Source organism: Bos javanicus, chromosome 2, assembly GCF_032452875.1.
Source record: "Bos javanicus breed banteng chromosome 2, ARS-OSU_banteng_1.0, whole genome shotgun sequence".
NCBI lineage: Eukaryota > Metazoa > Chordata > Mammalia > Artiodactyla > Bovidae > Bos > Bos javanicus.
In genome coordinates, this window is record NC_083869.1 from 107,037,386 (window position 1) to 107,064,340 (window position 26,955).

The following is a 26,955-nucleotide window of genomic DNA, read 5'->3' on the forward strand; positions in this document are numbered from 1 at the left end:
AAGTTGAAGAAGACTCTTGAGGGTCCCTTGGACTGCAAGGAGATCAAACCAGTCCATCCTAAAGGAAATCAGTCCTGAATATTCATTGGAAGGACTGATGCTGAAGCTGAAGCTCCAGTGCCTTGGCCACTTGATGTGAAGACCTGACTCATTGGAAAAGACCCTAATGCTGGGAAAGATTGAAGGCGGGAGGAGAAGGGGACGACAGAGGATGCAATGGTTGGATGGCATCACCAACTCGGTGGATATGAGTCTGAGAAGCTGCGGGAGTTGGTGATAGAGAAGCCTGGCATGCTGCAGTCCATGGGGTTGCAGAGTCAGACACAACTGAGCGACTGAACTGAAATGAACTGACAGTAGATCTCAATAAATAGTAAATGGCTAAATGAACAAAAATAGTGACAGTTTCCATGTTTTGCTTTGGTTGTCAACAAGTATGCAATTAAATATATATCTTTAGAACACAACTGTGGTAACTAACTCCTCCCAGATGTTTAATATTCCTCTTCTCTTTTTGAATGTTCTTGTTTTATGCTGGATTTGGAGATTACGATTTGTTCTGTTTTTGAATTTTATTCTGGTATTTTTATAGTATGTTTTATAGTGTCTTTATTTCATTAATTTATTTTGGAATTTATTTTTGTATGTAGTGAGAAGGAGAAAGTGAAAGTGAAGTCGCTCAGTTGTGTCCGACTCTTTGCAACCCCGTAGACTGTAGCCCACCGGACTTCTCTGTCCATGGGATTCTCCAGGCAAGAATACTGGAGTGGATTGCCATTTCCTTCTCCAGGGGATCTTCCCAACCCAGGGATCGAACCTAGGTCTCCTGCATTGCAGGCAGATGCTTTAACCTCTGAGCCACCAGGAGAGAGAACTATTTTCCCCAAACGAATAACAGGTTGCACCAACTTTTGAACAGTCTTCCTTTTCTTCCAGTGTATTCCATCTCTATCTTTTATGAAATTTTCACAAGTCCATGGGTCTGTTTTCAAGACTCTCCTGGGTTCCACTGGTCTATGTGACTTCTACTGTGCCAAACCACACCTCTAATAAAATAACGGTAGTTTTGTGGTATGCTCCTTGTTCTTTTGCCAAAACTGTCTTGGCTATTCTTTTTAAAAAATATTTATTTATTTTTGGCTGTGTCAGGTCTTCATTGCATCATGCAGGCTTCTTTCTAACTGTGTCTTGTGGGCTTTCTAGTTGAGGCACTGGGCTCAGTAGCTACAGCGTGCAGGCCTACTTAACCCAAATAATGTGGGATCATAGTTCCCCAGCCAGGGGTTGAACCCACATTCCCTGCATTGGAAGGCAGATTCTTAACCACTGGACCAGCAGGGAAGTCCCCCAAACACATCATCCAGAAGAACTTTAGAGCCAAACCTGTCAGTTTCCATAAAATCCCTTTGGAAAAAAAATCCTGGGACTTCGATTGAGACTTAACAGTTTATAGATGAATTTGGACAGATCTGACATATTGTAATAATGAGTCATTCCACCCAGGAACATGCTAAGTATTCTATGTATTCAGGTCTTCTTTTATATTCCTTAGTGAAGATTTATAGTTTTATTTTTCCATTTGGATATTTCTCATGTATTTCACTAGGTTTACCTGGGAATGTATTTTTATTGCTCTTGTCAATCTGTCATTCCCAATTCTTTTCCTTATTTCTACACAGTATGGAAAAGCAGAAGTTTTTGTGTATTAACCTTGTATCTTACTGGATATACTATTTTCATTAGTTCAAATTGATTTCCAGTTGAGTCTCTTAGATTTTCTAGGGAAGCAATCATATTGTCTGCAAACTAGGACATTTCGAAATCTTCCTATCTAATATTTGCATATAGCAGATAACTTTTCTTGTCTTATTGTGTTGCCTAGGACTTCCAGTAGAATGTTCAGTAGTAGCAATGATGACAAGGTTAGAAGGGGTAAAAAAGACACCACTGCCTTGTCCCAGACTTATGGGAATGCTTCTCATATTTCACCAATTGTTTTTTTGTCTTTTAGAACTAAATATTCTGCTATATAGTAAGTCTTCTCAAATCATTTTTTTGGAAGTTGATAAATAGCTGGGAAAAGAAGAGAAGTGAAAAGCAAAGGAGAAAAGGAAAGATATAAGCATCTGAATGCAGAGTTCCAAAGAAGAGCAAGAAGAGATAAGAAAGCCTTCCTCAGCGATCAATGCAAAGAAATAGAGGAAAAACAACAGAATGGGAAAGACTAGAGATCTCTTCAACAAAATTAGAGATACCAGGGGAACATTTCATGCAAAGATGGGCTCGATAAAGGATAGAAATGGTATGGACCTAACAGAAGCAGAAGATACTAAGAAGAGGTGGCAAGAATACACCAAAGAACTGTAAAAAAAATCTTCACGACCAAGATAATCACGATGGTATGATTACTCACCTAGAGCCAGACATCCTGGAATGTGAAGTCAAGTGGGCCTTAGAAAGCATCACTATGAGCAAAGCTAGTGGAGGTGATGGAATTCCAGTCGAGCTATTTCAAATCCTGAAAGATGATGCTGTGAAAGTGCTGCACTCAATATGCCAGCAAATTTGGAAAACTCAGCAGTGGCCACAGGACTGGAAAAGGTCAGTTTTCATTCCAATCCCAAAGAAAGGCAATGCCAAAGAATGCTCAAACTACACAATTGCACTCATCTCACACGTTAGTAAAGTAACGCTCAAAATTCTCCAAGCCAGGCTCCAGCAATATGTGAACTGTGAACTTCCAGATGTTCAAGCTGGTTTTAGAAAAGGCAGGGGAACCAGAGATCAAATTGCCAACATCTGCTGGATCATGGAAAAAGCAAGAGAGTTCCAGAAAAACATCTATTTCTGCTTTATTGACTATGCCAAAGCCTTTGACTATGTGGATCATAATAAACTGCGGAAAATTCTTCAAGAAATGGGAATACCAGACCACTTGACCTGCCTCTTGAGAAACCTATATGCAGGTCAGGAAGTAACAGTTAGAACTGGACATGGAACAACAGACTGGTTCCAAATAGGAAAAGGAGTACATCAAGGCTGTATATTGTCACCCTGTTTATTTAACTTATATGCAGAGTACATCATGAGAAACGCTGGGCTGGATGAAGCACAAGCTGGAATCAAGATTGCCGGGAGAAATATCAATAACTTCAGATATGCAGATGACACCACCCTTATGGCAGAAAGTGAAGAGGAACTAAAAAGCCTCTTGATGAAAGTGAAAGAGGAGAGTGAAAAAGTTGGCTTAAAGCTCAACATTCAGAAAATGAAAATCATGGCATCTGGTCCCATCACTTCATGGGAAATAGATGGGGAAACAGTGTCAGACTTTATTTTTGGGGGCTCCAAAATCACTGCAGATGGTGATTGCAGCCATGAAATTAAAAGAAGAAAAGTTATAACCAACCTAGATAGCATATTGAAAAACAGAGACATTACTTTGCCAACAAAGGTCCGTCTAGTCAAGGCTATGGTTTTTCCAATGGTCATGTATGGATGTGAGAGTTGGACTGTGAAGAAAGCTGAGCACCGAGGAATTGATGCTTTTGAACTGTGGTGTTGGAGAAGACTCTTGAGAGTCTGTTGGACTGCAAGGAGTCTGTTGGACTCCAACCAGTCCATTTTAAAGGAGATCAACCCTGGGTGTTCTTTGGAAGGAATGATGCTAAAGCTGAAACTCCAATACTTTGGCCACCTCATGGGAAGAGTTGACTCATTGGAAAAGACTCTGATGCTGGGAGGGATTGGGGGCAGGAGGAGAAGGGAATGACAGAGGATGAGATGGCTGGATGGCATCACCGACTTGATGGACGTGAGTTTGAGTGAACTCCGGAAGTTGGTGATGGACAGGGAGGCCTGACGTGCTACAATTCGTGGGGTTGCTAAGAGTCAGACATGACTGAGCAACTGAACTGAACTGAACTGAAAGCTTTAATCAAAATAATTTTTCAAATTGCCTGTTCCTTGTGGAACACCAACTGAGCCGTGATCCTGGGCAGGTACAAGTTGGGGACGGAGGATAAAGTGGCTGAATGCTCCTCTGGAACTGCTTTTTCCCTCCTGACATTTGAAAGCAGTGTTATATGATGTACAGAACAAAAGACTAGGAGCCAGAGGTTTGAGTGCCTACTCTACATTTACTAAAAGTTGATCTAAGGCAGTTATTCAACCTCTCTGAATGTCAGTATTCTCATCTATCAGATGGAAACAAGAAACTCAGATTTGTGATATCTTATCAAATTGCTATAATAAGAATGAAAATATTACTGTTTTTGGAGTAACAACCATTGCTATGGTAGTCAGCACTATTAATACATTTTGACAGAGGGATCAAGGGACCAACAGGGTCCAGAAGGGGACCCTGAGCTGCTCTGACCAGCTCTGCTAGCCCCCGAGGCAGCAGGGAGCCCCAGAGGCCTGGGCCTCCCATGAGCAATCTGTGACCTGGGTGATATGTGTTTACTCCTTGCTGCCAGGCCCCGGCCCCAGTGGGACCCACATGCCTCTCTCCAGAATGCAAGCCAGGGGACTTGCTACAGCTGCTGGTGTGTAGATGCCTGTGCCAGCCTGGCCCAGCCCAGCAGCATTCCTGAGTCTAGGCATTTGGTCCAGGAGACCAGGCCTCTCGTGGGACCCTCCACTCCAAGGATGCCCCCTGCCGCAGCAGAGAACAGCTGGGCCTGCCTCCTCCACTCACCTGCTTTCTGATGAAGGGTGGGGAAAGATGCTCATTGGGGGCACCTCAGGACACTTGGCATGAAGAATCCTCAAACTGTGAGGACACAGAATAGCAGGCATAACAGTGGTGCCAATGCTTGTACTAACATCCATGCTGCGATAAGTAGTAGAAATGTGCTGAGATTTGCAGCAAATCTGGGCCCTGCTGTTTCCTCATGGGGGGACCTTCAGACTTTCCCCCCACATCTGTCATATGGGAATTGAAGAGGCTATTGTATCTGGTGAAATCATATATATGGATGTCCTTTGTTAACTGTAAGGCACAGTACACATATAAAATGGTCCTGAATCTAGCCCTTTTGGCACATGGTTACAGACATGGCCAGTGGACCGACATGTGTACAGGATGGATCCTAGAACTCGTCTCTCTGTCTCTCCTTGTCAACGGTAGAAAACACGGGGAATGAACTGAAGAACTGGAAAGGTGATCATAGAAACAGAGAATGAAGCCCAGAGGTTATCAGAGCCTGGGACCCTTCCCCGGTTTCCCCATTCATCTCCCCAGCTAATGTCACCCCAGATTCTCTATGTTGCAGAATGGAAGAAGATAGCCCTGCCTGGAGCCTCCCTGACAACTTCCTGCTGTGTTGCTAAGCAACCTGGCCTCCTCTCCCAGAAAAAGGAACCCAGGATCTGGCCTTCCTGCCTCCCTCAGCTACTTCCTCCTCCCCCAACCTCACAGAAGAAGCTTCTCTGATTCACGGAAGAAGTTGGGTGCAGTGTTGTGGGGACTAGACTGGGGGAGGTGGTTTGAGACCCCAGTGCAGGGGGCTCTTCTGGGCTGGTCAGTGCTGGGGTATGGTAGTTATGGAATGGTCCTCAGTGCTGGGATCTTTAGGCAAATGCTCTGCCCATGGCAGCAAACCAACAAGGTGGATATAACCAGTGTTTCCATTTTACAGATGAGTCCACTGAGGCTCAGAGAGAGCAAGTAGCCCTCTCTTTCCCACAGGGGATAGGCAGAAGTTGCGTCTGAATCCATGTCCTCCTGGACTCCCTCTACTCCATCATGCCATGTGAGATAAATGCAAGGGTCACATTGGCCACAGATTTCCAAAATGTATTTCTCAGAGACTCACAGACTTAGAAAATGAACTCATGGTTTCTGGGGGAAAGGGATATTTAAGGACTTTGGCAAGGTCATGTACATATACGACTGTTTTTAAAATGGATAACCAGCAAAAACTTACTGTATAGCACATGGAACCCTGCTCAATGTTACGTGCCAGCCTGAATGGGAGGGGGGTTTAGGGGAGAATGGATACATGTATATGTATCCCTTCACTGTTCACCTGAAATTATCACAACATTGTTAATCGACTATACCCCAATACAAAATGTTTTTGGTGTTAAAAAATAAAACAAAAATAAAATGTATTTCCCACTCTGTAATCTGTCTGGAACCAAGGTGAGTACTGAAATTCGGAACCTAGCCTAGGATTGGGCTGAGATTTGGGGAAATTGTCCTGCCACTTCCTGGGCTTCTCAGAATCTGCTCATTTTTCCATGAGAAAGGATCAGGAGAATAAGAGATGGGGAAGGAAGTGAAAACTGGGCTGCTTGGGCTTGAATCATCTTGCTACCATTTAGCAGCATGGTGACTGCAAGCAATTTATCTAATATTTTGTGTCTCGAATTTTCCTCATCTATAGAATGGGAATAATACTAAACCCAACTCCAAAGGGTTGTGAGGACCTAATGAATGTAAAGCTCTTTAAATAATGCCTGACACATAGATGTTCAATAAGTATTAGCCTTTATTATTATTACTTCTAGGACACCTTAGCATATAAAGCTCTTTCACATCCCTAGTGGTTAAGAGAACTCACAGCCTCTGAAATCAGACTGGGTTCAGATTTTGTTCTGCCCTTTCTCACCATGTGACTTCAGATTTAACCCCTCAGTGGGCTTCCCTGGCAGCTCAGACAGCAAAGAATCTGCCTGCAATGCAAGAGACTCGAGTTCAATCCCTGGGTCAGGAAGATCCCCTGGAGAAGGGGTTGGCTACCGACTCCAGTATTCTTGCCTGGAGAATTCCATGGACAGAGGAGCCTGGGGGGCCACAGTCCATGCAGTGGCAAAGAGTTGGACACGACTAAGTGACTAACACACACATACTCTGTGCCTCAGTTTTCATATCATAAAATGGGGGAAATCATAATCTCTCTCTCAGAGGATTGTTGTAAGGATTAAATGTGATTTAAATATTAGTTGTGGTAATGTTAGTTGCTGTAACAAGAAAACCTCCAAATTAAAAGTAACAGACCAGTATATGAGTGATTTCTCTCCATGTGATGTTTAAGGGGCTGGGATCCCTTCATAACGGAGTTCTGCTGACTCCTAGGAACTAGCGGTCCCCTAGTGCACCACAGGAGATACAAAGGGAGTAAGAGAACACGGAGAGGGCACACCCACCTCTAAATGCCTTGGCCTGGGCACAAGATACACTGCCGTTGTCGTTCATATTCTGTTGGCTAAAACAAGGCATGTCGCTCTCACCAAGATGCAAGGAGGGCTGGAAAGTTAGTCGCTGGTTGGGTGAGGAATCTGAGTCGACCCGACCTTTCAGTGACAGCTCCACTGCCTGAAGTGAGGAGCACGCAGCTTAGGCTGCAGGGAGGGGTAGAGCTGCCTGTGTCTGCCACACTGAGAGAACTATTAGGGTATTATCAAATGTGTCATTAAGTGCAAGAAATATGTTAAGTGCTATTATTAATATTATTTTTATTTAATCCACATACTAACCATGGGACATAAACATTACTATTGCCCATATTTTAAAGGAGAAAGCTAAGTCTCTGAATGGTGTGGATCTGTGGTCTTACCTGTGGTCTTTCCTTTGCCCTGGCCACACTTTGCCAGGTGGGGATGGTTATCTCCACTTTCAGGTGAGGAAAATGAGGCTTTGAGAAGTTGAGTGACTGGCTCAACACGTGACCCCATAGCTCAAGTCCTCACCCATCACACCAGCTCCTCTCTCACTGGGCCTTCCTGGAAAGCCTCTTCCTCGTGTGGAGGTGACCTGCAGCCTGCCCAGATCAGGTGTACTCCATTCACTTATCTAGTCATAGCAGGTGAATTCCCAGGAGGCTTCCCAGTGGGAAGTCACACAGCCGGGAACTAGCTGAGACCCTGTCATCTTAAGTTCAGTACGTTGTCCAGTTGCCCCATAAAGAAACGGAGGATGCACTGAGTATAGAAGGCTGACCCGTGTGATGGTTATGGCCATATAACCATTCAAGAGATGGGTTCTTGGTGAAGCTCACCGGGTGGGTGACTGGCCTCAAAAAGTAGGTGTAGCCACTCAAGTTCCTTCCCAGGGTATATGGAAGGCATCTGATTGGGACTGGAGAGGAAGAGCCAGTGCTTTCTTTGTTTGGAGTTGTTTGTTTTTTTTTTTAAACACTGATATGTGTACAAAGTTTCTTACATGATCATTTATTCTTTCAACCCTATGAGGGAGGGTCTGTTATTTTCATATCCATTTTGCGGATAGAGTAATTGAGGCACAAAGAAGTAAGTAACAAAGCTAGTAAGTGACACAGCCAGCACTTGAAGCTAGGAAGCCCAGCCTCAGAGCCCTTGCCACTTAACTACTATGCTATGTCACCTTTTGTTTACAAAGAAAGGAAAAGAGGAGATAGCAAAGAAAATGCAGTGGGAGAGAAGTCTTAGAAACAGAAAAAATCTCAGTCAGTGGGACATTGGGCCATTGGACTCCCAATCTGCCATCCCAGGACGGAGGAGTGTCAGGGGAAATTTAACTGACAAACGGATGTAGGAATTGCCACCAAAGTCAAGTTGTAGTCAGACCCTAGCCCCACCCCACAATACAGTGATCCACTCAAAGGTTGTAGAAACACAAGGAAGTGAAGGCTTACAAAAGACAATGGGGCAACCAAGCAGTCTGATGTGTTTTTTTAATCAGACCAAGGCCCTCACTAACCAAAGACATTCATAAGACAAGTCATCAACTTGTCCATTATAACTGATCATCTTCTGATTGTTTCAGTCATGTCCAACTCTTTGTGATCCTATGGACTGTAGCCTTCCAGGTTCCTCTGTCCATGAGGTTTTTCCAGGCAAGAATACTGGAGTGGGTTGCCATGCCCTTCTCCAGGGGATCTTCCTGACTCAGGGATCAAACCCACATCTCTTGTGTCTCCTGCATTGGCAGGCGGGTTTTTTACCATTAGTGCCCACTGGGAAGCCTCCTGGGAATTCACCTGCTATGACTAGATAAGTGGATGGAGTACACCTGATCTCGGCAGGCTGCAGGTCACCTCCACACGAGGAAGAGGCTTTCCAGGAAGGCCCAGTGGGAGAGGAGCTGGTGTGATGGGTGAGGACTTGAGCTATGGGATCACGTGTTGAGCCAGTCACTCAACTTCTCAAAGCCTCATTTTCCTCACCTGAAAGTGGAGATAACCATCCCCACCTGGCAAGGTGTGGCCAGGGCAAAGGAAAGACCACAGGTAAAGTATTAGCATAGGGCAGAGCATGGCACAGAGTCAGGTTCAGTGAATGGCAGACACATATTTTATTATCAGCAGTTCTACTTGCTGTGAATTATAGGAAAGATTAAGGAACAGGTTGAAGTGAAGAGCATTTGAAAGATACTTTAAAGGGAATATGAAGGAATGAAAGCCAGAAAAGTACATCACAGCAACCCATTTTGGTGTCTGCCTGTGATCACATGGGCTGATGTACGAGAAGGTGCTCTGTAAGCCTCAGCGCCCTGGGTGGCATCTCTGTGGCTGTGCAGATCTAGAGCACGTGGCTATGGATGTCCTCACACAGCATGCTATTTGGATTTCTGATTCTATCTGCAAGTGAAGGCAAGTGGAGCTTGGTCACAAGGAACACACGTCAGTGGAGAAGACACGGGTCTGTGTAATCCTGAGAGGATGGGGGAGTGATCCCACAACACGGTGACCAAGGCCACCTGGAACTGTGGAGAAGCCACTCAGAGCACTGGGAGAAGGCCTGGTGAGGAACCTGGCCTGGGACAAGCCCTGAGACTTTGGCCAAGTTTCTCAACATCTTAGGCTTTGGTTAACTTATCCTCCGAGTGGATAAAGCCATCCCTGCCCCGCTGTCTTCCTCCCTGACCCTGGACAGAATCAATAAATCAATGGATGTGAAAGTGCTTTGTAAACTCTGTCATGCAAGTGCATGGCAGGGGCTGGGGTGGTGAGTGAGTCATATTTTGACCAGTTACATGAGTGAAGAGAGAGAGAAAAGGCAGACCTTCAGGGAATGAAAGAGGGGCTGCACCCTGGACTGGGAGAGAGAAGCAATGGTGGGATCAATACCTTGGAGAGCCAAAGGCCAAGGGGTTAAGGGTCAGTAAGGACAGGCCTGGGTCGTCAGGAAGCTGAGTATGGTAAGAGTGTGGCTCCATCAGGGCTTGCGTGGAACGGAATCAATCCAAGACCACAGTAAATGGAATCCCAGAAGAATTATCTGAGGGTTAAATAGTAAGTCAGTTGCCAATCTAGGACCAGAACTCGGGTTTTCTAATGCCCAATCCCAAGCTTCCCAAACTGGCTTGTGTGAAGGAAAGAACAGAGGGGCAGGGTGAGCTCTAAGGATGTGATGTCATAGGCAAGAAAAAGTGAAAGCGAAAGTGAAAGTCACTCCGTTGTGTCCAACTCTTTGCGACCCCATGGACTGTAGCCCGCCCAGGCTCCTCTGTCCATGGGATTCTCCAGGCCAGAATACTGGGTGGGTAACCATTCTTTCTCCAGGGGATCTTCCCACCCAGGGATCAAACCCAGGTCTCTCACACTGCAGGCAGATTCTTTACCATCGGAGCCACAGAGAAGGCCATAGGTAAGAAAACCGTCTAACACTTCCCCTGGCTTCCCAATGATGCCCAAATCCCTCTTTTACCAACTCACTCACAGGACTTTGAATCTCAAAGTCAGCTAACCCACCTCCCCTCTCAACCTTCTAAGGAAGGTTAGTAGTCCAGTGACAAAGCACTCCTCATCAAGGTCCATGGCAGAAGGTTCTTCATGAGATCAAGTTGACATATCTGCCTCACTGTAGCTTTCCACCACATGTCCCAGTACATGCATCTGGGTGCTCTGCCACAAGAAAGCTCTCTGAATAATTGAGGACAGCTTCTGTGCCTCATTCCTTACTGTGATTTCCCAGACCATGTTTCCCACGGTTGGTTTTCCAGCATTCTTCCTTCTTCACTTGGTGGGTCCACTATTCTATCTGTCCTCCATTTGATCTTCTCCTGAAAGTGTTATCTATTAATAACACCGTGTACAACATGCTGGGGGCACAATCATTTTTTTTAATTTATTTTTTGACTGTGCTGAATCTTAGTTGCTGCATGTGGGCTTTCTCTAGTTGCAGCGTGCAGAGGCTACTCTCTGGTTGTGGTGTATGAGCTGCTCGTTGCCGTGGTTTCTCTTGTTGTGGAGCACAGGCTCTGTGGCACATGGGCTTCAGCAATTGTGGCCTGTGGGCTCGAGAGCACAGGTTCAGTAGTCGTGACGCAGGATCTTAGTTGCTCCTAGGCACATGGAATCTTCCTGGACCAGGGATGGAACCCATGTCCCTTGCATTGGCAGGTGGATTCTTAACCACTGGAACATCAGGGAAGTCCTGGTGGCACAATCATTACAGCAAGTGGATCATTTCCTTCATTCTAGGGTGTCCATAGCTGCATCAATGCATCCTCAGATCACAGTGGTTCTTCTTCATTTAGCTTACAGTCTTCCATGTAACATTGTAACTAAGACACTGCTCATTTACACATAGGCTCTACTGAGCCCCACCCTTTCATATCTCACACTCTGGCCTTTAGAGATCTAAGAAGAGGATCTCACACTCCTTGCCAGGAAATTTCACCTTTTTACCTTCAACCCACAATTCTTAGCAGCCCAGATCTTTCTGGAACCTGGTTCTGTCTCCCCTGTGTATTCTTTTCCCCCCAGCTTCTACTCTCTGCAGAGAGGCCCTCTGCCTCTCCCCCAAAGTCACGGAGCTCCTCACCAGGCTAGACTCCTCCCCTGGCCATCTGCTGCCTGAAATACATGATCCCACCCATCCACCTCATGAGGTCTGCAGAGCATAGCAACATGGAACGTGCTGATGCCAGAATGTTAAGGGACTAAGTGTGTGTTAGTTGCTCAGTCGTGTCCGACTCTTTGCAACCCCATGGATCATAGCCTGCCAGGCTCCTCTGTCCATGGAGCTTTCCAGGCAAGAATACTGGAGCCAGTTGCCATTTCCTTCTCCAGAAAGGGACTAAAGCAGGCACCATTCAATTCCAAAGGGCGTAGAGAAAAAGGAAGGTGATTATGACAAAGGGTTATAAACAGTGACCTCTGTGTAATGAGACTGTAGGTGACTTTTCCCCGTGCTTCATTACATATTTCATTCAACTAGTATTTAATGGAGGCCTTGTTGTCTATTTTTCAAATTTTCTATGCTGAGTGTGTTATTTAGAAAACCAGAAAAAAATAAAGTGAAGATGAAAAGAAATACTCTTTCCCTAGATGGACCTCGATTTCATTCCCTTTGGGAAGGGGCATTCAGGCTCTCCCTGCACTTATTAATAATTGACCTGCATTTCCTGCCCACAGGGCACAGGGAAATCTCCTCAGCTGCCTTGTGGGAGCCCAGGCAGTCTCCAGGCAACAAGTGAGGAACCTTTGGTCCAGGAGGGATATGGCCCCTGGGAAAGAAACACCAGGACCGCGGAGAAGGGCTTGTCCTTTGTGTTGCTTCCGTCTAAGGGAACGCATTTAAGGCAGCTGTCCTGCCTACACGTTTTGTAAAAGGCCTGAAGAAAGCCTAAGAGCTGTGGGCTCCGGTGGGCACAGTACTCAGAAAAGCCTCAGGTGGTGAATAAAATGGCCCAGCCAGGAGGACCATCCACTCGATCCACTTCTCAGGTTTCTCGAGGTGAGACCTGGGATGCAGGGCTCCTTTGCCCTCCTCTCTGAAAGCCAAATTTGGCTTCCCAGGTGGCACTAGTGGTAAAGAACCCGCCTGCCAATGCAGGAGTCATAAAGGACGAGGGTTCGATCCCTGGGTCGGGAAGATCCCCTGGAGGAGGACATGGAAACCCACTCCAGTGTTGTTGCCTGGAGAATCCCCTGGACAGAGGAGCCTGGCGGGCTACAGCCCATAGGGTCGCGAAGAGTCGACGCGACTGAAGCGGCTGAGCACGCACGCACGCATGTCGGATCCTCAGCTTAGCTGCAAAACCCGGCTCTGGCTTGTCTTTCTCAGACCAGCAGAGGGCGCGCGCCACCCGCGAGAAGGAGGTTTGCAGCCGCAAGCCCAGAGGGGAGAGGCCGGCGCAGAGAGGGAGGTTCCCCTCTGAAAAAGAATGCAGATCCAGAGAAAAACAGAACGTTGGAGATGCTGCCGGCGGGCGGGGGAGGGGGGTGGTGAGTGGGAGTGAGAAAACAAGTCTAGGTGAGGGTAGGAGAGGGAGGAGAGGGGAGGTGGGGAAGGGGATGAAATGGTGACTGAGGGATGGTTGAGATGATGTGAAGACGACAAGATAAGTTGGGGTGGAGGTTGGGATGAGGGAAGGAACTTGTGGAAGGACGGGTGCGATGAGGGTAGGTGGGATGCCAGGGCGCGTTGGGAGAAGTCAGGATGGGGTAAGGTGAGAAGGGGCAAGCGGAAGGCCTGGCAAGGCAGGCGGAGGAGGGGTCGGTTGCAAGGGAGGAGGGGGGCTGCAGCTGGAACCCACTCACTAGGAGCTCTGCACTTCCCTCCAGTAGCACCCAAGCCTGCCGGCCCTCATTCTCTGGAGCTTTTCCTTGCCAGGCCTTTCTGCGCACGCCTGAGCTGGGCGTCTGGTTACCTTCCTGCCCCTACCCCTGCCCCTATCCGCCCCCCCTCCCCAAGTTTCTGGGGCAGCTACGAACAGAGAGAGGAGGCAGCGGGGAGCTTCGGAGCTTTAATAGGTCTGGAAGGGAATAGAAACACACCGCAGTACTGCGGGAGGGTTGGGGGTGGGGAGGAAGGGGGCCTGGAAGCTACCTAGAAGTGTGTGAGGTGCCGGGAGAGGAGAAGGTGGACTGAGCTGGGCATCGAGGGGCCGGGGGTGGTGGGGGGGGGGGGGTTGGGCATGAGAAAAGATTTGGAATTCGAGAGAGGGGTCATATCGAAGGGGCTTCCAGGAGCCAGAGGGAAGCACAGACGGAGGGGAGGGAAAATCCGGAGAGACGCAGGGACCTGGAGTCTAGAAGGTTAGAAGTGGGGGCACAGTCACCCTCCCTCGGGGGCTGAGGGACGAGGCGGGGGCAAATCCCGTGGTAAAGGAAGACTGAGGCGACGTCAGTCCCTTCCCCCCGGGGCTGGGTGCAGCGGGTGGAATTAAATCTGAGCTGGAAAGAACGGAGGGGAGGCCCCGGCCCCCTCTCCCGTATGTGGGTGGAATTGAGCGAGGCTCCCGGAGGCTGGGAGAGGCCCCCGGGGCGCCCGGTCTAGTGGTAATGGCCCCCCAGATGCGAGGCCGCGGCCACCGCGCCGAAAGGCCCGGGCGGGGGCTGCAAGCCCGGGCTGGGGTAGAGCGCAGCGGTGGCGGCGGCCGTGGCGGCGGGGCCCGGGCCCGGCCAGTAGGAGAAGCCGGCGGGCGCGACGCCGGCCGAAGCGGCCATGAGGTTGAGTTTGGAGAGGCCAGGGAAGGGCAGCGGGGCCAGGCCGGCCGGCAGCTTGTAGAGCGCGCCGTCCTGGGCGGCCGCGGCGGCGGCGGCGGCGGCGGCGGCGGCGTGGGCGTGAGCGGGGGGCGGCTGGCAGGCCTGCGCCAGGCCCTGGAAGTCGAAGCGGTAGGCGTAGCGCTTGCCGTGCACCTTGCTCATGATGTTCTTGTCGTAGTAATAGCGCAGCGCGCGGCTCAGCTTGTCGTAGTTCATGTTGGGCTTGCTCTTGCGCTCGCCCCAGCGCCGCGCCACCTCGTCCGGGTCGGTGAGTTTGAACTCGCCGTGGCCGCCCTCCCAGGCGATGCAGCCGGCGTTGGCGCGGTCAGCCAGCAGCTCCAGCAGAAACTGCCATAACTGGATCTGGCCGCTGCCTGTGGGGAAGGGGGCGGTCAACCACAGGCGGAATGAGGGAGGCGAGCGGCGGGGAAGAGGTGGGGTGTGAGAACCCACCACTCACCCCCCTCCCCCGCAAGTCGGATGTGGGGATCGGTGTCAGGGAGGAAAAGGGCACGTCCAGCTGAGTGGCTGACCAGGGAGGAGATGGTCAGTAAAGCCGTCCCTAGGCAGTACCGCGCTTTCGCACAATGGAAACACAACCCCAGGGCGCACAGCTTTGTAAGAATTAGGGAGTGAAGGGAGAGCATCACTTGTTCCATGTGGGGGCAGCGGTACTCCAAGGCACAGGGCTTTTGGGGGTAAGTGAAGGCGGAATGTCAGACCCTCGGCCTGAGAGCCCTTACTCGGTGCAGAGCCTGCACAACCGCTCGGGGTAGCCTACATAGGCGGTTAGCTGGCCACATCCTGCTGGACCACGTCCAGAGATCCAAAGGGAAGAAGTCGGCCTGCAGCAGGATCACTCGGCCCAAGAGACAAGGCATACACTTGGACCCTCTGCCTGAAGTGAAGAAGAGGTGATGTCTGGCTTCCTTGCCATACCATGTAAGACTGGGATGGGGACAGTGGCTCCCTAAGTGTGAGAGGAACGGCAGCCTCTAAAGTCTCCCACCCTTGCCAGCATCTGGTGCTGGGGCTACTCCAGTTCAGCCTTTTTTTTTTTTTTCTGAAACAGGCAGGATTCCCAGCGTACCAAGGTGTCACAGTTCCCTGGGGACATGATACACAGCTCTCAAGAGAGGAGACCCAGACACTTCTGTGCTTGGCTCCCTGCCTCCGCCCCATCTTTGGCCAATCTCCAGGCCCTTCTGACCTGTCCAGATTTTCAGGGTTGCTAGAAAGGGCCAGGAGGTTTTCCCAGATAAGTGGGTAGTGAGAACTCCTGTTTCTCTGTCTTGGAGCCTCAGTCAGACAAGCAGAGAAAAATCTTGATAGAATTAACCACCCCTCCCCACCAGCCCACCCCCACCCACCCCAGTCCTTGCACCTACCGGCACATATACATACACACAGTTTTAGAATAAAATGGATTTTCCTTGAAGTTGTCTGGTTATTGTTTTAAATTGAGCCTGGTGAAGCTCTCTTCTTTTTTCAGTGACTTCCTCAGAACCCAGATGCTGCCCTCCACATAATTTCGACCCCAATCCTTCCACACCAGCTCTGGGAGGGGCTCCCTGGCTCCAGGTCAGGAGGACTGAATTTTAAGGTCAGAAGCATGGCAAGGGGTGGGGGAAATGTGCATCTGGTACTGAGAGGTGTAGAGGCTTGGAAACTCATTCCGGCTGGGTGTTGTGTTCCCTTTTAGATAAAGCAGTCGCTGGCCTTGTTTTTCTGGTCATGGTAATTATTGGTCACTTGATAAGATCTAGGGTACCAACTGTGGGGCTTCCCCTGGTAAAGAATCTGCCTGCAATGCAGGAGACACAGGAGATTCACCTTCAGTCTCTGGTTCGGGAAGATCCCCTGGAGAAGAAAATGGCAACCCACTCCACTAATTCATGCCTGGAAAATCCCATGGACAGACGAGCCTGGCGGGCTATAGTCCAAAGGGTCACAAAGAGTCGGACATGACTGAGTGACTACGCACAGGGTACCAACTGGGCAGGGACCAGTGGGGAGGCTTTACCTGGTAGGTCAGCCAGGTCCTGCTGCCAACATGGCAAAGCCAAGGGTAATTTAGCGACCAGCCAAGGGCGGATGGCGGAAGCTGGAAATCAACTGAAATGGCCTAGAGGACTTGGCTCACAGAGCCCGGCTGGCCAGGCCAGTGAGGCAGGTGGGCGCTGGCCCTGGTGCTAATGGTGACTCAGCCTGGAGTGGCCTGAGAGTACTTCTCCGGGGTCACCTTGCTGGGTGGTGTCCAAGCCTTGTGCTCCTGCTGCCAGTAGGGAAAGGACACCAAGCACCAGAGCAGGAAAGAAATATTCCCAGCTGAAAAGGGGTGGGGCGGGGTGGGGTGGGGGCGGCAGGATCTTCTCAGCCTGCCCTGGCCTGCAGAGTCAACACTGGGTCTCAGAAGGTACCAGAGCCAAAGGCCAAATGAATGTTCACCACCATCCCCGCCAGTCTTCCCACAACCAGGCCCGGACCCGCCGTTTCCCAAAGCCCAGCGTTCCACATCGCTCCCACCCGCCGTTGGGGTGACAGTGGCGCCTGTCGGTATGCGGTGCGTGCCCCGGGACCCCATCCTCGACTCTGCCCGTACACTCCGGCGGCCAGCTCACCTTTCTGTACCGCTGGGCTCAGCGGTCCCCAACCCGGGCTCTTTCCTTCCTTGAAGAGACCGTCTCCGACGGGATCTGTGGCAGCAAGAGAGAAGAGTCAAGCGGATCCAGGCGGAGGTTGCCGACTTGACCGAAAGACCCCGAGGCCAAGGCTCAAGGAGAAAGAGGGGCGTGCCATGGTTCCCGGGCGAGAGGCTGGGGGCCCTATCCGTCCGGCTCCTCCTCCCGGAGCCTGGCCCCGGCGCGCGCCGTGCGGAGCCCCTCCATAACGCCCAAGTCAGGAAACGCGTCCAGGAAAAAGGAAATCCGCTTTCCGAACGGGCCGGCGGGAGCCTTATAAAGCCGAGCGGGGTTTGCGCCAGCCGATCTGGAGCGCGCAGAGCCCACCGGAGAGGAGAGGACGCCTGGAAGGCTGGGCTGGTGGGAACGCTCGGAGCTCGGAGGTGAGGAGCCACAAGGGCGCTCGGGCCACGCCCGGCTGACCACAGCCTCCCAACACTGCACTCACACTCAGTCCCTTGCTACACTGAAGACCCCTGCTCCCCTACCAGGCTCTTTCAGCCCCCGGAGCCGGAGCTCCTGGCTTTCCAGGCTCTCAGTGTGCTCACTTCAAGTCCTCTAGACCTCACACTTAAACCTCAAAGCGCTCCACCTGCTTTTAAGGTTTCCTGATGCCCTAGCTGGCTCAGTTCTGCCAGCGATCCGAGTCTCTGGACCGCGCCCCCTTCCCTTGGACCCCAGCATCCCCGTCCCAAGCCCTAACCCAGATTTCCCGCCCCGGGTCCCGGTGCCTCCAGCCCCCAGCTGGTCCCTGGTACCTGGCAGGTACATGTTGATCAGCAGGGGCTGGGAGGCGCCGCTCTGTCTCATCGCCGCCAGGAACTGGGTGGTGGGAGGTGGGGGGGGGGGGAATGGGAGAGGGGGGGATCGCGTCAGGCTTTGAGCTCCGGGGCACAGATCCCCGCCCGAGGCGACCGAGGTGACAAGGAGAAGAAGGCGGCGCTGGGTCCAGCAGGACCGGGCGGGAGGGGGCTGCCCGAGTGTGGCGGGGGATGTGGGGTGCGGGGGAGGGGGGTCCTGGAGCGACGCTCCCAGCTACCAGGCTGTTCGGAACCCTCCGGCCCCCAGCGCGGGCAGAGGCCGCAATTTCCGTTTTAATTAAAGAGCTGCCGCCTCGGCCCCCCGGACCCCGCCCCCGCCCCTCTTATCGCCCCATCGCAATAAAGTCTCCAACGTGCAGCGCGGCAGCCAAGCGCACCAGGCAGCCCCCCGCACCCCGCAACCCGGGAGACGCGCGGGGGATGGGCCTGGGCCTGGCGCTCTGATAGGGGTCAGGAGCCCATTTCTTTTCCGCCTCCCTGACTCTGAGCAAACAGCAACGGGGTGGACTACCCCGGCCCCACCTCGGACCCCCGGGGCCACAACGCGGGGAGGAGGAGGCTCACTCCTCTTCATCCATTCCCCCCACCTCACTGCTCCACTCTCCTCCCCTTCCTCCCCCCACCCCTACCCGGGTTCCCGTCTCCAGGCTGCGTTATCTGCATCTTCACTTTTAAATTTCCGCTTCCCTCCCTCTCGCCTGTCTCTGCGCTCCGGGTCGGCAGCCGTTGCTCTCTTTATCTGCTCCCCTCCATCCTCGCTTCTTCTGCCTCCTCCTCCTCCACTCTCTGCTCTTCCCTAAAGACCCGATCTCCTTCACTGATTCCCTCTTGTTTCCCCAGGTTTCCTGTCTTTCCAGGGCTCCCAGGCCCCTGGGCCATCACTGGGGTGTCTCCCTTACAACTTTTAGTGGGTTGCCCTTCCTCTCCTTTTCTAAGTCTTTCCTTCTTTCACTTAGTCTCTCCTCCTCCTCCTCTCCCCATCTCCCCTTCTGTCTCCTCTCTACCTCTTTCCCTTCCTTTTCTCATTGATTTGTTCCCACTAATTTATGGCATATGGTAGACTCATATGGAAGGTGATCTTCCTTCCATTCCCACCCACCATAACCACTTCTCTCCTATCTCTGCCCATCTCTTGTCATCCCAGCTTAACCATCTACCCTAACAACTACTCTTGATTATCCCTGAACTAGGCTACAATTGACACCTTGCTCTAGCAGAAGAGGAGTGAAAACAGGTGTACTGTACAAGGCCCCCAACCGGGGGAAAGTGGAAGTAAATCCACTCTGGGAAAGGGACAAAGGCGGGTATGTGGTTCCAGGTGGTGGCCTGGAGTCTCTGGGTACAGGTGAGGCTTCCTGGCTCTGGAGAAGTGCATTTGGAGGGATGCTGGCTGAAAATGAGGCTCTGGGTCCGGAGCACCACCTGCAGCCATACAGCACCTGGTGACTCCAGGCAGAACTGGTAAACGCAAAGCCTTTCTTTCCCACTGCTTGACTTGAGGAGACAGGAGGCCTGGACTTCAGGGCGCTTGGATTGGAGCGAGCAGGTTACCAGTAAGATCCCTGGTCCTGGGGTGCCTGACTGAGAATGGCTGGGAAGTCCAGCTTGAGGTGGGGACCCTGCGCATTCTTTACTTGCTGTGACTGCTGGGTTGTTCCTCCTTCCTGGTGGAGGGTACAAAAATCAGAAGGAGCCAAGGAGGAGTGTGGGAGGAAATGGGGGAATCCCAGGACCCTAGAGGATCCTCAAGGGATATGGATGGAGGCTTCAGGATGTGGAGGTGGAATCCTGTGGGGAAAAGATGAGCGGTTGGGATGCTGGCTGGGGACAAAATTCAGGGCTTCGAAGGAGCAGAGCATCTTGAGGGTGGGGCCAAAGTCTTACTCCCTCTCCTTCAAGCCTTCTGTGACTTCCCCAGATAGAATATGAGAAGCAGGAGATGAGCGTTGCAAGAGTGGGGAGGCAGAAAGTTTCACTCATTTAATGGTCTCAGCAGAAAGCTGAGGGCGAAAGGAGAGGCACTTAGAGTGGGGGTCTGTCCAGACATCCCAGGTCCGAGCTGGTGAAGAACCAACACCTCAGGCTCTGCCTCACCTCCCTGAGGACTGAGGGGCTGAAGGCATGGGTGGGCTCTCGGAAGACTTTGTGAGGGAGTGATGGGTGAGCCCCGACCTCATGTGGATCTTGGCTGCGTCCCTAGAAATGTGATGACTTTTTCCATCCCCTTTGACCTTTGGCTGAGTGCATCCAATGAGCAGGTCTAGGCAGCTTCCACCATCACCTCCCACCTGACAGGGTGTGGGTTCCACCGGGTTCTGCACATCCCATCAGCCTGCCCAGAACAGGAGGATGGGAAGGTGGTTCCCTGGTGGCTTTGTGGGTAAAGAATCTGCCTGCAATGCAAGAGACACGGCAGACATGGATCCCTGCGAGATGCAAGTTCAATCCTTGGATCAGGAAGATCCCTAAAGAATGAAATGGCAATCCACTCCACTCTTTTTGCCTGGAAAATTTCATGGACAGAGGAGCCTGGCAGGCTGCAGTCCAAAGGGTCTCAAAGAGTTGGACATGACTGAACGACTAAGCACGCAAGATGAAAACACCCAGGCCCAGCCTGGCATCTGTGCCTCCTTCTCTTTAGTTGCTGGTGTGGAGAGCAGAGTTGGACCCCAGGGTCTAAGAAAACCTAGAAGGTCCATCCATGCTGGCAACGGCTGCAACAAATATTAGCTCCCCCGACTCCTTCATTGTACAGGTGGGGACACTGAGACCTAGAGACAGGGTGCGCCCTGATCAGCGTCACACTGCGTTCCCAAAGGCATCTTGCTGGGTGTTTTTGGTAACCATGGACCTTCCTGGAGGGAGGGCAGTTCAGCTGATGGAGGACCCCAGATCTCCCTTTGCCCATTGCCTGCCCCAAAGCAGGTGGTGGGGGAGATGACTTGCTGGGCCCTGAGGCCAGTTTGCCTGGGTCTGGGCTCAACTCTTCCATTTTCTAGTTTGTGTGGTTTTGGAGAAAATTACATCACCTCTGTACCTTAGTCTCTTCATCTGTTAGATAGGGATTAGAATACAAACTATAAAGAATTATTAGGCTTATATAACATGCTGAGTGCTCAGATAAAGCTGCATATATGTAGCTGTTACTGTTACCAACCCTCGAGGTAATAGGTCACAGGTAGGAGCCTGTGACCATGCAGGAACCCCAGACTCCTCTGGAGGCCACAGAGGTTTGGGGCTCTGCTGAGGCCTGAGGCTTTTGACCACAGCTCAGATGAGCCTCCACTTAACAGCCTGGATTTGGGGTCAGAAGCCCTGTGTTCAGGTCCTGGCTTTGTCACCAATTAAATAGATAACCTCATCCATTTAAGGCTTCTCCTTCTCTGAGGAGTTCCAGTTTCTGCATTGGTGAAATTGGTGAAGAATGGAAACTGTTAGGAGGATTAAATGCAAGAAGGGCCATGGACTCTCAAACCCACCCAGGTATAAAGCAGAATTCATACTCTATCTAGAACTCTGTCCTTGGTCCTCTGACCCAACCTTGAGATCCATGGGGGAAGGCAGGGCCTATGGTAACTGTCCTAGTGCTTTTCTGAATCACAAGCATTTTCAGGGGGTTCTCCTTGAATCCTCACAATCCTTGTCCTGTGAGAGAGACAAGGCAGGAATCTGCAGCTCCAGTTTCCAAGTGAGGGAATTGAGGCTCGGGTATGTTATGTGGCTGGGTCCCAGGTGTTCTGACTTCCGGTCCGGGGAGTCTTCCCAAGGGAGCTGATGCCTAACTTTGCCCAGCTGGGCCCCTGAAACTGCCCAGGTCCAAGTCTGAGTTTTCTTCAACATTGCCTTGACTCTCCCAGACAGAGGCAATGATCTGGGCCAACCCTCCCTGTGGCTATATCCACTAGGGGCTTGAAAACTCAAGCATCCCTGAGGGACAGGATGAAGGGCATCCCAAGGGTCTTGAATATCCTGCCTATATGGGGCTGAGATGATCATAAACTGGGTCAAAGAGGGAACTAGGAAGAAGCTATACTGGTGCCATGGACTCTAATGGCTGCTACCACACTCAGCCCCAAAAACATGGCTATGAGCTTCTACCACCTACCCCAGAACGCAGGCCCGCTGTGGTCAGTGACTTGGGGGTGGTCTCTCCAGCTCATGGGTCTTCTGAAGAGTGGGAAGGAAGAATGAGGAGGGAGTTGTTTGAGACAGCCGAGAGGCAAGGTATGAAGATGTTTTGTAAAATGCTTGAGTTCACTACCACATGAAGGATTGCTATTCAAAGGGTCTGAGGCTCAGCTTAGAGATAGGATGTCTCCCCTAGAAGGCAGTGGGACCTCCCACCAATTACCCCTCTCACACCCTTGCTCTGTCTGGCGGAGATTCTACATAACTGGGAAATGGGTGCAAGTTTCCCTCAGGCTGGATAGGGAGCCAGGATGAAGAGAAAGGCTGGAAATGCCTGTGAGGGGTGGGGGTTAGAGAGGAGCCCAAAGGGGCTCCTGCACAGAGTTAAGGACGCCCTGCCCTGTATGATGGTGCCTGGCCCAGGGAGGCTGTGTGAAGGTTGAAATTCAGCTACGAGCCCTGCCATGGCATCGTGTGCACTCAAACCAGGGGATGGCAAAGGTGCTATCTGGGCTAGCAGGACCCCCTGGTCCAAGCTGATAGGTCTCTATCATGGAGAGGTATGGGGCTGGCTGCATTTAACAAGTTCCTCAGGATGGTTAACAGCAGTTTCATCTCAGCCCCATCTCAGCCACTTAGATCCTAAGCCAGTGTAGGCCCCATAGTCAAGGATCCTGGAGCCCAAAGGAATGGTTAGGCTGGCAGAGAAAGACTCTTAGAAAGATGAGGGTGAAGATCACAAAGCAAGGCACCGAGAAGGAGGCAAGAGGGGCAGGCAGGTTCAGGAGCCTTTATTGAGGGTCCTCAGGGGAGGCGCTGGGGCTGTGAAACTTAGTGCTGGACTCTCCGGATGGACTGCAGCTGCCCGGTGTGGGCCTGAGTGCCGAATTCGCTGTAGTTACGGAACTCCCCACTGTGGTGGTCCCGCTCCAACACGTACTGGTAGCCCCGGTAGCCCGGATACTGGTAGGCCACCCACCTAGACGAGTGAAGGCACAGAGGTGATAAGTAGGCTCTGCCCCCACCCCCAGTGATGTCTCCATTGCCGGTCCTCCTTTCTCAGCTCCCAATTCCCACCTCCAAAATCATGGCTTCAGTTTTCCCTACATGGTCTCTCCCTGCCCTGTCTACTGCTCCAGGTCTTCCTAACATCTTCCTCCTCTCATCGCCTATTCCCACCCTCCATTGCCTCCTCACTCAGGTTTTCGATTCCTTCCTCTACCCCACACTGCTCCCCTGACTCCTATTCCCCTATTACCTGCCCCCATCTTCTCCATCATCTCACTTCCCCTTGCCTCTAAGTCTCCCACGACCTCACTCCTCCAATTCCCCATCCCCCAACATGTATGTTCATTGTGTCTCTTAGCACTGTCACCTTTCCTCACCCTCCTCCCTGGTCCCCATTGCCTCCCTGCTTTACTCCCCTGTTGCAGTCCCAGGACTCACGCTCCAGAGCTGACTTTGAGGGAACCCACATCCTTGCTGGCCCAGCCCATGGAAGGCAGGGATGGGTAGTCATCATTGAGTTCAAACTTGCAGCCCTGGAAGTTTTCCCCCTCAAACAGTGTCACACGACTGTCACTGTGGTTCTGAGGAACGAGAAGGGGAAGTGGACAGGTCAGACCCTCCAAAGAGGTGCTAATGGATACATTCTCAGCCCCACTCCTCCAGTCCTCCTGCCCAACACAAGCAGTGAAGACAGGGTCTACAAGCACACCCAGAGTTCACTCCATCAGCTCCATATCAGTCTGAGAAGCTGGGGTGCTCAGAAGTCCCAAGCCTGGTCCCTTCTATGGCTTTGGATTGGGGTGGTGAGACTAGAAGGGAGATTTCCAGAGACCCTTCCAGGTCAAAAATAAAGAATCTTGTGACATGGACCTGTTTTGCAGGAGGAAAATTAGAGGTCCTAAGAGAAATCTGGTCCACTATGCAAGACAGTTTCCCAAAGGTCTCATTGACTATCCACTCCCCTGCCCAGGACCCTGGGCATAGCCACTCATAGGGTAGGACTCAGCAAAGAGTGATGGCAGAATCATCAGTGTTTGTTGAGTCTGGGCTCCCCTTGTTCCAGGACCTTCTCCCTGCAGGACTCCTTGGCTTCCTGGAATGGAGAACCTGGCCTGAGTCAGTACCTGCTCTCTGTCCTCCACCCCACAGCCCCAGATCCTCCCCTCCAGTATATTTGATTCACTAACAACCCTTTCCCCCCCTCCCCGAAACATACACACCCAGACCATCCCTTTTCCAACCTTGATCCCTGATTGAGTTCTAGTCTTGTCTGCATGTTAAGTTTTGCGAGCAGAGGTAAACCACTTTGCCCTTCGAGCCCCATTTCCACACCAATGTATAAGGTTAACAACAGTTACCCCGACCTCACAGGGCTGTGTGAAAACAAAAGCGCTCGCTGATGAGTGTGAACGACTGGAAGTGAGAAATGGAGCTCAAGACCTTCACGGTTGTGGGGCTGTCCATGGTGCTGATTTCTGACGCCTGGTTTAGCCCACATTTTAAACTTTTGGAGAACTCTCTGGTTCTGAGAAGTAATGCCGCTACTACCCGTCTAGGAGTTGTGTTTACACACCCCTGTACACTGAGTGGATGGTCTTTCCCAGGTGCTGTGGTGGAGCCAGGACCTGGAGCTAGGCTGCAGGGGAGGAGGGGGAGGGCTGTGCTTACCGCGCAGAGCACTGGCCGGAAGGAGAGCAGCTGGTCGCTGTGGTGGCCGGCACTGCCGCTCCAGGCACTCCAGCGAGGATAGTCACCCTTCTCTAGAATGAACTGCTGTCCTTGGAAGTCAGGGTACTCAAAGGCCACCCAACTGGGGGAAGATAAGGGAAGCTGGGAGGCCTCTGCTCCAGCTTCATTCATTCCTCTCTCCCCAACCCCCACCCTCCAGCCTCACACCCCCTTGCTTGCTAGGAAAACCAATCTTTTCCTCCACCTCAGGCCCTTCCCCTGACACTCTCATCCCAAGGCAACCCAGTCCCTCTAGAGGCTAGAAACCCAAAGCCGGCTGCTATCTGGGGCTGGAGGGGTCCAGGATTCCAGCTCAGGGCTCCCAGGCTGGAAAGAATTTTCCAGTCTATGAGAATCACTCGAACAAACATGTCTACCTCAAGGATAGGTCCCTGCAAATGTAGGTGTAGGGAGCCCCTAACCTGTGGTAGCAACCTGTGATAGCAACAAACTGTAATAGCTCTGGGACCTCAGCTTTCCCGAGGGCCGTCTCTAGGAAGCCAGGGTGGGGGGAGTGGAAGGGACTTGGCTTTTTGTTGTTGTTGTTGTTAAAAGAAGCTTAGAGACATCTAACTTTGGAGAGGACAAAACTATGCTGTGAACTAACCCCTTCAGGGCTCAAGCTGGCCTCACGGAGTCCTGCCAAGGGTTGCTTCTTGCCTTTATCCCTTTGGCTCGCACGAGGATACAGTCTGTCTCGTGATTTGTCTTGGGGCTGGTGGGGAGTTTTGAGGACACCTAGGGTTTTTCCATCTTGGTGGGTCTCTCTCAGGCAAGGTTTCTCTACAGTCTGGGGAATGGAGGGCTGGGAGTCAAGGTCCCAGTTTCGGAGCTTGGGCCAGGGGAGCCTGGCGCCTCTCAACCCAGCCCAACCATGCCGGGGGCATCACTCACGCGCCATTTTCCACCTTGACCGAGCGCACCCGGCGCAGGCCTCCGCGCTCGCCGATGTTGGCGCAGTCACTCAGCAGCCTGCAGCGGCGGCCCTGGAAGTCCTCCTCATCCCAGAGCGTGAGGCTGGCGGGCGCGGGACCCTGCGCCGGGGCGCTGCTCATGGCGCTGTGGACAAGGACGGGACCAGGCGCTCAGCGTCCCCAGGGCCCCCTCCCGGCCCAGACCCGCCCGATCCCGGTGGGAGGTGAAGGACCCGCGGTTTGGACCCGAGCTGCTAGCAGCTCTTTTCCATCTCGCCCTCCCCGCCCAAATAGACCCCGCCCCAGCTCCGAATATTCACCAGGTAGGTGGGCGAGCGCGGTACCGACGGAAATGGAGAGGCTGCGCGAGGGCTGGGCGTGCGGGGCTTTATACCAGGCCTCGCCCCCTCCCCGCACCCTCTCCCGCCCGGGTAGGGGGAGCTGAGTCAGCGGGCAGGCTGAGGTCAGCTCTGGTGTCCCCGGGCGTGGGGGTGGGGCCGAGGCCTTTCCCGCAGCCGCTGACCTGGCCCCAGCCCTCGGGGATGACAATAGAAAGTGCTGAGACACACGTCCGGGGCCCGCCACAGCCGAGGCTGACTCCGCTTTTTCTTTCTGGGGGGCCTGAGCCAGGCAAGGCGCACCCTCACTGGCCCAGACCCTCAGGGATAGAGGTGCCAGGCCACCCTGTGACCATCCCGCTAAAACCGCGCTATCCCGACTCGAGATGCTGAAGCTCTTCCCAGCGTCTAAACTCCACCTTTTCTTCAGCCCTAGGTCGAGGCTTCTCTTTGGGGCGACGCTAGGGAGGAAGTAGACAAGTCTCTTCACAAGCGACCTTCCTACGAAGCTCAGTCCTCTTTTCCCTGGAAGGTGGGCCATCGCGGCCCTGCTCCTCTCAAGCTCGAGTTCCCAGACTCCGCGCCAGAGCTCCCAGAGTTTTCCTGAAGAATGGTGCTGACAAGAGACGATGACCAAGACTCGCCGCAAGACGGCGCTGAGCGAAGGGAATGAAGCGCCCGGGGGAAGGCACGGATTTACAAAGCGTTTAGGGAGTGGCGGTCGTTTGAACGCTGTTTGGCATTACCTTTCTTTGGGATTGGAATGCAGACTGACTTTTTGCACTCCTGTGACCACTGATGAGTTTTCCAAATTTGCTGGCATATTGAGTACAGCACTTTAACAGCATCATCTTTTAGGATTTGAAATAGCTCAGCTGGAATTCCATCACGATCTCCACGAGCTTTGTTCCTAG

At 51.9% G+C, this 26,955-nt stretch overlaps 2 protein-coding genes across 2 annotated transcripts; both read right to left on the reverse strand.

The window, feature by feature from the left end:
• Positions 1 to 13,644: 13,644 nt before the first annotated feature.
• On the reverse strand, positions 13,645 to 18,008 carry FEV (FEV transcription factor, ETS family member). Its single transcript, XM_061385281.1, has 3 exons — positions 17,863 to 18,008; positions 17,045 to 17,119; positions 13,645 to 14,797 (listed from the first exon to the last, which is right to left on the reverse strand). Exons 1-3 carry the CDS (start codon positions 17,912 to 17,914, stop codon positions 14,211 to 14,213), a joined length of 714 nt encoding a protein of 237 aa, XP_061241265.1. The 5' UTR covers positions 17,915 to 18,008; the 3' UTR covers positions 13,645 to 14,210.
• Positions 18,009 to 22,829: 4,821 nt separating this feature from the next.
• On the reverse strand, positions 22,830 to 26,095 carry CRYBA2 (crystallin beta A2). The gene is made up of 5 exons (XM_061385368.1): positions 26,024 to 26,095; positions 25,684 to 25,848; positions 24,730 to 24,871; positions 23,500 to 23,642; positions 22,830 to 23,032 (listed from the first exon to the last, which is right to left on the reverse strand). The coding sequence occupies exons 2-5, from the start codon at positions 25,842 to 25,844 to the stop codon at positions 22,885 to 22,887; spliced, it is 594 nt and encodes a 197-aa protein (XP_061241352.1). The 5' UTR covers positions 25,845 to 25,848; positions 26,024 to 26,095; the 3' UTR covers positions 22,830 to 22,884.
• Between the last annotated feature and the right edge of the window lie 860 nt (positions 26,096 to 26,955).